The 10,708-nt window shown below is 41.3% G+C and overlaps 1 protein-coding gene across 2 annotated transcripts; it reads right to left on the bottom strand.

The window, feature by feature from the left end:
* Positions 1-4,870: 4,870 nt before the first annotated feature.
* On the bottom strand, positions 4,871-10,708 carry PIGW (phosphatidylinositol glycan anchor biosynthesis class W). 2 transcript variants are annotated; one of them, XM_075013726.1, is made up of 3 exons: positions 10,624-10,705; positions 9,595-9,775; positions 4,871-6,398 (listed from the first exon to the last, which is right to left on the bottom strand). In XM_075013726.1, exon 3 carries the CDS (start codon positions 6,385-6,387, stop codon positions 4,873-4,875), a length of 1,515 nt encoding a protein of 504 aa, XP_074869827.1. In that variant the 5' UTR covers positions 6,388-6,398; positions 9,595-9,775; positions 10,624-10,705; the 3' UTR covers positions 4,871-4,872. The 2 variants fall into 2 exon arrangements, with proteins under 2 accessions (XP_074869827.1, XP_074869828.1); XM_075013727.1 differs by lacking the exon at positions 9,595-9,775 and having other exon boundaries at positions 10,624-10,708.

The raw sequence follows: 10,708 nt of genomic DNA, 5'->3' as shown, positions 1-10,708 counted from the left end.
ACCAGCCTCCGTCCAGCCCCGCCTACCTCTCGCGAGAGGCTGCGGCCCAACCGCTCCCCGCCCGCTCCGCCCTTGCCTGAGGGAGGCCGCAGTCGCCTGAGGGGAGACTAACCCGGGGCTACCCACTCGGAAACCCGCCCCGGCCGCGGCCCCAGCCCTACAAACCTTTCCCTTCCGCCACTGCCTTCTGCTGGGCCTCGCAGCCCCCGAGCCGGCGTCGGCGCTCACGAGGGAAAGAGGGAGCCTCGGAGCTGTCACAAATACCCGCGGAGTCCAGCGCCCGGCTGCCTCCGCCGCCTCAGGAAATAGTCCCGGGCCGGGAGTTGGCGGGGCTGGGGGCTGGAGCCCGAACGGGAAGGGGCGCGGGGGCAGCAGCTATCGAACCGCCGGGAGGGATCAGTCCGCCCCGGCCTGCCCCCGGAGGCAACCCAGCTCCCCTCGGGCCGGGTAAGGGGGCCCTCTAGGAAGGGATAAGGGCGAGGAAAGCACCCCCAGCAGGGTTCACCTGGGGGAGACCCTAGGGAGGGTCATAGCAGAGGGTCCCTGCCAGAGACAGGCTTGGCTTGGAGGCTTTCTTGCCCGTGGTTGTGCCAATCAAACTTGACGAGACAAACACTGTAAGGTGGCCACGCTTTTAGGGTGTATACTGGTGGGGCTTTGGGTATATCGGCGCTACTGGAAAGATGGGCTCTGCTGCCGTCTGTCTTCTGGAATTTGATTTAGCATGCCTCGCGGGGATGTGTTAAATCGAATGTATAGGGAGCCCCTATCAACCTCCCTTACTAACGCTGCTACCCCTCGTACTCAAGACTAGTAACAGAGAGGAAGCCGTGCTAGTCTATACACTATCAAAACAAAAAGCAGTCAAGTTAGCACTTTAAAGACTAGCAAAATAGTTCATTAGGTGAGCTTTTGTGGCACAGACCCACTTCTTCAGACTAGAACAGACTCAATATTTAAGACACAGAGAACCAAAAACAGTAAGCAAGGAGGGCAAATCAGAAAAAAGATAATCAAGGTGAGCAAATCAGAGAGTGGAGGGGTGAGGGGCAGGTCAAGAATTAGATTAAGCCAAGTATGCAGATGAGCCCCTATAGTGACTCAGAAAGTTCCTGTCCGGGTTTAAACCATGTGTTAATGTGCCAAATTTGAATATAACAAGACTAGGTTAGTGAGCTCCATCCCAAGAATATAACTGCTTCTATGGGTTTGTGACATCCATTGAGAAAGTAAAAAAATTGCTTGAGCCATGGCACTTCTTTCATTACAAGTTAAGCACTGGGGAAGACCCTCCCTTCTAGGGGTTGTAAAGTGAAACAAATTAGTTGGCAAGCAACAGAGTTGAGAAAGAAAAATCCCTGCCTTTCATGTGACTGCTAGTGAAGGTAGAGGTGAAAATGAGAGTACAGGATAGGGGTTAAAATAAGAATTAGGTTTAATTCCAACCTGATGCTTATTTGTAGTGCACCTGGGACTAATTAGTTTATTTCTAGTCATGTGTACATAATGAAAAATACATGTTACTGCTGAACTGGTGCTGAGCATGGTTAATTTGCCCATGTAGGCAGGAGAACTTATTCAGCACAACCTCAGAAACCCTGGCTAACACTTATACAAACCATCAACATGCAAGCTGAGAGATTATCAAGGGCCCCTGGATTTGGGCCTATATGCTCCACCAGGTTCTTTGGATTTCACTGTACACAGACATAACTCAATGTCTTGTCCCCACTGTGCCAGCTTCTCTTATCTCCTCAGATCATTTAACAGGAGTTAACATGAACAGCTTTTTTGATCTAGGAACTCCACTTTGCAATTTTTTTAATTTTTGCACCCCTCTTCTGCACAGTGACATGGTTCTCTGTAACTATTTATGGACTAAACATTGAGTCCAAAAACCTATGCAGATTGCCAATTAATTTGTGTTGTCAAAACAAGCATTGCAACTTCTGATCTGAGGCATTCTCACTAATTCAGTGGTGAATGACTTACTTTATATAGCTTTAAAAATGGGTGACTGACCCATGATGTGGATTTCTGCTGTCTTCTACCTACTATGAATAGTTCATTGTTGGGACTGTGACATCAGAGATAAAGAGCCAGCCGCATCCCTGACTTTCTAGTTCATTTGCATACTACAGTCCTACTGGTTTTCAGGGATCAGTTGTGTGTCTTTGTCCTTACACAAAGCAAGCCTCTAGTCCACACATCAACAGCGTGTTCCTGGACTTGAACCAATGCATGGGCAATTGAGCTCTACGTAGATATAGTAGGGCTGGTAGAATACATCTACTCAGTGATTAATGTGTGGTTGGCCTAGATCATTTGACTCAGGCTGCAGGACTGGAATCTTGCTGCATAGATGTTTGGTTTCAGGCTGGAGCCTGGACTTTAAGCCCCCACACAACAGGAGGATCTAAGCTGACCTGAGCCCTCTGTGGCTACTCTGCAGGTCTTTTATTCTTGGAGAGATGTACTCCTACATTCTCCCCGTAGATCAGGACCTAAGACTTTCCTAAGCAAAATGCTATTTAAATATTACCTCTATATGAGAGATGTCATTTACTACTTGTACCCACGAACAATTCAACTTTATTGTATCTGTTTATGTCCCTATACTGCACCCAGGCAATGTTCAGTGGAGGATCTGGTCTGTAAGCCCTAAACTTCCAAACATACACAACTCACTCTGGCTCTGTCTACACTACAGCAATCTGTTGACAGAAGTTACTTTTGGAAGAGGTCTTCCAACAAAATCTCTGTTGACAGATGATGTCTACACACAAAAGCGGGTTGAGAAAAATAGTTTGCTCTATTGCCAGAGAGCAGCCACACAGTCCAGCTGTTCTCCCAACAGAACAGCTGACTGAAAGCACAGCAGAGAGGGCTGCCTGGTGACCCAGAAGCTGTCTGTTAACGGAGGGCCCCTAAAGCAGCCACATGGCTTTTTTGTCAACAGATACTGTCGAGAAAGGCATTTTGCCTTTGGGGGAGGCAGAAGGCTGTGGAAAGAAGTTCCATGTTCTGTTGATAGAACACATTTTTAGTGTGGACGCTCCACAGGTTTTGTTCCAGACTAGAATCATACACCACTGAATTCTCCTTCTTTAGAATTGGTTTATATGCTAATGAAAAATAATATACATAAGAAAGGATTTCAGCTAAGAGTACAGTAAGGTAAGTTGTGATTTAAAATGATGACTTCAGGGAATAGTGAGTGGGGCTCAACACCCTTACTTTTAAAATAAAGATGAAAGAGACAGTCTTCCCATCAGTATTTTTACGATAAGCTGTCACAACATATGAGGAAGTATCTCAAAAAAAGAAAAAAAAAGTCCCCTCCACAAAAAGCAATGTAGTAGTTCTTATATACTGTACACCAATTTCCAAGTATTAATCTGTATGTATTTATTGTATGGACCAATCTGTGTTTGCATTTGTTTTATGCAGGTTTTTGTATTACATCTGTAACTGAGTGAAAAATTATGTTCCAGTCCAGAAAATTATGCATGTGCTTTATACTTAATTACTCCCACTGAAATCAAAGGGTCCATAAATGTCCAAAATTAAGCATATATAAATCTTAATGGGATTTGAGTTTTACAATTTTCATTTAAATATTCATTTATATAATACAATTTTTCTTATATAAAATAATTTGTCTCTAATATGTTATTCATTTGAAGGCTTTAAATTGACAAATTGTAGGTATGTCCGCATTTGGACTATTTTCTCACCTCTTATTCAGGAAAAACTGTTAATGTACATACAGTGGCCCCACTCTTATAAATACTTGCACACGTGAACAGTCTTACTGAATTCGATGTCTAAAGTTACTCTTGTGCACAGGTGTTTGCACGATCAAGACAAAGGTCAATAAGCAGTTTGTGAACAGTACTTAAAATTTTTTTTTGAAAAATAAAGACATCCAGAGATATAAATAAGGTGATTTCTACAACAGTATCACATTTACCATAAATTTCACTGGGTGATGATATCATTTGGTAAAAATAAGGTTGGGAGTTATCTGGGGTCCCTCACAAGTAAAAGTCAATTTCACTGTTACTACACAAATCAACAAAAAAATTCCATCAGTAATTATTGACATTTACAGATAGGTACAATAAAGAAAAATGCTGTTTGCAACAAAAGAGTTTGATTTAAGAATATACTTACTAAATTCTGATGTTACATTGACAATTTCTGTGTTAATGGCTATAAAGCTTTAATTTCCTGATTCTGAAGGTCTGCTGTCATTAATGATTGTCTGACCTTCCCCAGTGTCTGATTTCCTTAATTTATTGCAGCTGTGAAAATTTAAAGTGTGTAAAAAATAAAAAATGCTTAAAAGCCATTTTTGCACAGCTGAAAATTTAAGTTGGTAATCATAGGAAAAATGCACACTGATATTAGGTGTCAAAATTATTTAAAAAAAAAAAAAAAAAAAACCCACAACCAATCCTGTGAAGCCTCGATATAAATCATGCATACATAATACACAGTAGGGTCACAACATTCCCAAGGGTTCGGTGTTGAGAATCCTCACGAATGTTGAATTTCATGAATGATGAAGATCGCGGCGGCGGCTGCCAGCGCTCCGCCCCCCGGAGCCTTGGGGGGGGCAGCAGCCATGGGTGCTCACAGCCCCCGAGGGGCAGCAGCCACTCATGAATAATTGATTTTGAGAACATTAGACTTGCAAATGTCAGGACTTACAGTACTACAAAATCAATGTGTTTGCCATTAAGTATTTTAAGACCAAGTTTGTATTTTCCATTAATGAATCACAAACATGACTAACCATCTTTAAGTAAATATAAATTTTATTTGTACATTTAAAATACAAAGAATTAGAATACAATTAGTTTCAAGTCACCAGCATTTTAAGATTATATTTTTTGCATGCAATATATACATAATTAAACAGTTTGTAAACATATATAAATGTAAAATGCATAATGCAAATGAAGTATCGCTGTGGATTGTATCTATCATCATATTCACTATGCCAGTCATAACATTTGCTAGCAAGAAAAAGACTAACTGATTTTTATCAACAGCATTAATTATGCAAATATTTTGCCACTCTCTCTCTCTTTTGAAGGAGGTGAGCTCTGAATTGTGCTTTGTATTAGGTGACTGCATAACATTCCAACAGCAAGGAACTCTAGACCCATTTACCAGAAGTTTTGTAAACACCAAAATAAGATCAGTCACTAAAAAGGATGTGAAAAATGCCAGGCACTGAGCAATCATCCAGATGCAGAAGGACAGGTTAGCCATCCTGCGGGACACTGGGTCTACATAAACTTGAGATATATGAAGGAATATAAAGAGTGCAAAAGCTGTCAGCAGCAAAAAGCATATTACTTCAATCCAGTCCTTGACTAAAGTTCTCTTCTTTAACAAATATAACCCCACTTGCACACTAGCCATATAGATAGCCAGATACCCGTAAAGAGAGAACAGCCCTTCCCTGTTAGCATTTAAAAATCCAACCCTTGTATCTTTCCCATCACTCCCATGTAAAACAAACATCTTCAGCTGGGTAGCGTTAAGAATAAGCTGATAAAAGACAGCAAGAAATATAGCTACAATCCACGATTTGCTGGTTGGAAATGTAATTAAAAGCAGTGATGCTGTCACTCTCACCACTGCTAAAGTGAAAAAAAAATTCCAGTGCACTCCATACTCTGAAAAATGTTCATGATACTCCACAGATTTAACACTGATCAGTCGTCCAAAGCCAAGCAAAACTAAAGGCCAAACAGCTATCAACTGTCTTCCCAGAGAGGAGAATTTGGATTGCACCCGATATGTTTTTTGTCTAACTTCAGGACAAACGAGAGCATTGCCAAAAATAAAGGCTCCTACTCCAAAATCCATAGCTCCAGTTCCATAGGTCTCAGTTTTTGCATACCGTCTAGGGTACTGTGGAAAATCTACTGCTAAAATATTGATCGCAGTTAACATGTTGACATAAACACGAAACACAGTTATTGATGGAATGTAGTCTGATTCTAAGCTAGTCTTCAGAAAATCATGTACGATTTGCTTAAGAGGAGTCCTGATACAAAGATTTCGTCTGCTGTATATTTTATAGAACAATCCTGCACAGATGGCCCCAAAAATTATTGGCAAAAGAGGGAGGACAGGGGACAAAACTGTACTGACAAGCACAAAAGGAGCTACTAGTACTGTAAAGTCTAGTAGTAGATGATATTTCCTTGAATGTAAAGGTCTTCCATTGTGCAGATAATACAAAATTAACAGCAAAGCTCTGCAAGCTATGCATAGTGGAGCTAATGCTAAACCTACTGAAATTTCCAGCACACTTGTTCCGTTTAAGTTACTGATAAAGGCTTCTTTCAACAGCTTTTGTGACATTCTTCTTCTTCCTATGCAAATAAAAACAACTAGAATTAAATTTTGTAATGCAAGGATGTTTTTCAAATTTGTATTTAATTTAGGCTCTGCATCCTTTTTTCACATGAAAACATTAAGTCATTAAAATAAAAACAATTCTTCACTAGTACTACCTTAATTTTAGTTATAGGTGAATTCTTTTTGTCTCCCAAAAACATATGATGAGAAGTGATGCAGTGTCATAACTGTTTTGGCCATCTCACTGGTTAATGATTCCTACAATATCTATTTATAAAATATTCCCCTGAATGTCACACAATCATAGGCCCACTCCTGCAACCGATTTTAAGATATATGCTTAACTCAGGACTATACACAGAACTAAAGTTAAGCACATGTGTAAGGGTCTGCAGAATTTATGCCCAGGGTTTAACGTTACAGATTTTGTTTTGATATAGCAAGACATTTAGAAATGTATTTTAAACACAGTTGCATTTTTTAACAGTTTAAACTTAGAAAAAATCCTTTAGTGCAACAAAACTATTCTCATAGCATTTATCGTTTTAGGCTATGTCTGCACTAGAGAGTCCTGTAGACAAAACTAGAGTTTTGTCAACAAAACTTACAGAGCATCTATGCACAAATGTGTTTTATAGACAGAAACTGTCAACAAAAAAGCCATATAGGTGCTCCGGGAACCCTTGTGTCAACAGAGCAGAGCAAAAGATCTATCTGCTTTTATGTGTAGACGTGATCTGGCAACAGAAATTTCGTTGGAGCATCTCATCCAACAGACACTTCTGTGGACAGATGCTTCTTAGTGTAGACCTCGCCTTAGAGAATACTAACTATGCTGCAATAAAGGAGAAGTAGTTGTCATTATAAAGTAGCTGTTTGGTTGCGTGTTTGGATTAAACTAGTGGCCTTCATAGCGTTCTTAAGGGAGAAGACACCAATCCTGCAAGTTGCTCCACACCGATGCACTGATCTGCAAACACAGAGCAACTTGGGAGATTGTGGCCCCAGCGTCCACATCAGAAACGTCATCACAATTTTGCACCTTTGTCTCTACTCTCATTGAAGAAACCAAATAGAAGAGGATACTTCAGTCAGTTTCTGTTAAGACCCCAGGTCTTCAGACTTTAAGGCCACCAACCTTAAACAAATTCTCACCAGCAACTATAGACCACAACACAGTAACTAAACCTGGAACCAATCCCTGCAACAAACCTTGCCACCAACTCTGCTCACCTATCTACACCAGCAGTATCATCACAGGACCTAACATCAACCACATCATCAGGAGCTCCTTTACCTGCACATCTACTAATATAATATATGCCATCATGTGCCACCAATGCCCCACTGCAATTTACATTGGCCAAACTGGACAGTCTCTATGTAAAAGAGTAAATGGATGTAACTCAGACATCAGGAACAGTAACATACATAAACCTTCAAAACAAAAAAGCAGTCAAGTAGCACTTTAAAGACTAACAAAATAATTTCTTAGGTGACCTTTTGTGGGACAGACCCACTTCTTCAGACCATGGCCATACCAGAACAGACTCAATATTTAAGGCACACAGAACCAAAAACAGTAATCAAGGTGAACAAATCAGAAAAAAATTATCAAAGTGAGGAAATCAGAGAGTAGAGGGGCGGGGGGAGGTCAAGAATTAGATTAAGCCAAGTATGCAAATGAGCCCCTATAGTGACCCAGAAAATTCCAGTCTCGGTTCAAACCACATATTAATGTGTCAAATTTGAATATGAAAGACAGTTCAGCAGCCTCTCTTTGAAGAGTGTTGTGAAAATTACAGGGCCACTAGAAGGGCTTGTTTGCATACTTGGCATAATCTAATTCTTGACTTCTCCCCTTCTGCCCCTCTACTCTCTGATTTGCTCACCTTGATAATTTTTCTTCTGATTTGTCCACCTTCATTACTGTTTTTGGTTCTCTCTGCGTTAAATATTGAGTCTGTTTTGGAATGGCTATGGTCTGAAGAAGTGGGTCTGTCCCACAAAAGCTCACCTAAGAAATTATTTTGTTAATCTTTAAAGTGCTACTGGAGTGCTTTTTTGTTTTGATAGTATATAGACTAGCACGGCTTTCTCTCTGTCACTATTATACATAAAATTGTAGGAGAACACTTCAATCTCCCTGGACACTCAGTAACAGATTTAAAAGTAGCAGTCTTACAACAAAAAAATTTCAAAAATAAAATGGAGAGAGAAATCTCTGAGCTGCAATTCATTTGCAAATTTGATTCCATCAACCAAAGATTAAACAAGTATCAGAGAGGTAGCTGTGTTAGTCTGTAGCTTTCAGAACAACAAGAAGTCTTGTGGCACCTTATAGACTAACAGATATTTTGGAGCATAAGCTTTTGTGGGCAAAGACCCACTTCATCAGATGCATGAGTGGGGGCGGGGTTTCAGGGGGGTATTTAAAAAGTGGGGTCCCAGTAAGAGGGTGGGCCAGAGCTGACAAGGTCTATTCAGCAAGGCGGAAATGGCCCAGTATCAACAGCAATTATCAAAAGAGGAGAAAACAAGTCAGATCAGATAGGGGATGTGAGCCTTTGTCAGACTCTAATAGGGAGATATTAGCACCCAGAGCAGAGAAACTGCCTTTGTAAGCTGCGAGCCACTCTCAAGTCTCTGTTTAATCCATGGTTAATGGAGTCAAATTTACAAATGAATTGCAGCTCAGAGATTTCTCTCTCCATTTGATTTTTAAAATGTTTTTGTTTCAGAACTGTCACCCATAAATCTGCCACTGAGCGTCCAGGGAGACTGAAGTGTTCCCCCACAGGCTTCTGTACATTACCGCTCCTGATGTCTGATTTATGTCCATTTATTTTTTAATGTAGAGACTGTCCAGTTTGGCCAATGTAAATTGCAGTGGGGTATTGCTGGCACATGATGGCACACATTATATTAGTAGATGTGCAGGTAAAGGAGCCCCTGATGGCATTGTTGGTGTTAGGTCCTGTGATGATGTCACTGGTGTAGATACGTGAGCAGAGTTGGCAGCGAGGACTGTTGCAGGGGCTGGTTCCAGGCTTAGAGTCACTGGTTTGTGATTTTTAGTGGCTGGTGAGGATTTGTTTAAGGTTGGCAGGCTGTCTATAGGCGAGGACAGGCCTGTCTCCCAAGGTCTGTGAGAGTGAAAGATCATTGTTCAGGATGGGTTGCAGATCACTGATGATGCACTGGAGAGACCTTAGGTGGGGGCTGTATGTGATGGTCAGTGGTGTTCTCTTGTTTTCCTTGCGAGGCCTGTCTTGTAGCAGGCGGCTTCTGGGTACCCGTCTGGCTCTGTCAATCTGTTTCCTCACTTCCTTAGGTGGGTATTGTAGTTTGAGGAAAGCTTGGTAAAGGTCTTGTAGATGTTTGTCTCTGTCTGATGGATCAGAGCAAATAAGATTGTACCTTAGTGCCCGGCTGTAAACAATGGATCGTGATGAACTAGATCTTTGCCCACAAAAGCTTATGCTCCAAAATATCTGTTAGTCTATAAGGTGCCACAAAACTTGTTGTTCCCTTACAAAAACAGTTTCTCTGCTCTGGAAGTTCACACTTCCACATTAGAATCTGACAATGGGCCTAATCCCCCCTGACTGACATGACTTGTTTTTTCTCCTCTCTTGATGTATACTACTGATAATGGGCCATTTCCACCCTGACTGAACAGACCTTGTCAGCTCTGGCTCTCCCTTTTACTCAGACCCCCCTCCTTAAATACTACTCTGAAACCCCACCCCCCATGCATCTGACCAAGCAGGTCTTTGCCCACGAAAGCTTATGCTCCAAAATATGTTAGTCTATAAGGTGCCACAGGACTTCTTATTGACCTCAAAGATACAGACTAACATGGCTACCTCTCTGATAATTTGTCTTGTATACTCCAAAGTTACACCTCACTTGAAAACTACTTCAACAAAAAAAAAAAAAATCAGACATAAAACAGACCATGTGCATAAATAGCACTACATAAACAAGAAATTGCTCAAAACAATGCATTATATAACATTAGGATGCCAATTACATGCAGTGAGTTTAAAGGCGGTTTTAAAGTTATATTGCACCCAGCGCTTTGATTTCTGTGCACTTTGGTCACATCCCCAAACAGAAGACAGCTATCCTGGCAGAGCTGAGCGAGCCATCAGCCAGCTGGTGAAAAACAGCAACATTTTAAATCTTCTCCGTAACACCTGCGACGCTGACAGTTGTTATGAAGGAGCCGCTCACCAGGAGTGATCGCTGTGCGAAAAGGAATTTGCTGGTTGAGCGAAGCTCTTCCTCCCAACCTCGGCAACCTGCCATCAGCCGCACT

This window comes from Carettochelys insculpta, chromosome 19, assembly GCF_033958435.1.
Source record: "Carettochelys insculpta isolate YL-2023 chromosome 19, ASM3395843v1, whole genome shotgun sequence".
Taxonomy (NCBI): Eukaryota; Metazoa; Chordata; order Testudines; family Carettochelyidae; genus Carettochelys; species Carettochelys insculpta.
This window is presented reverse-complemented; position numbering and strand designations above follow the sequence as displayed.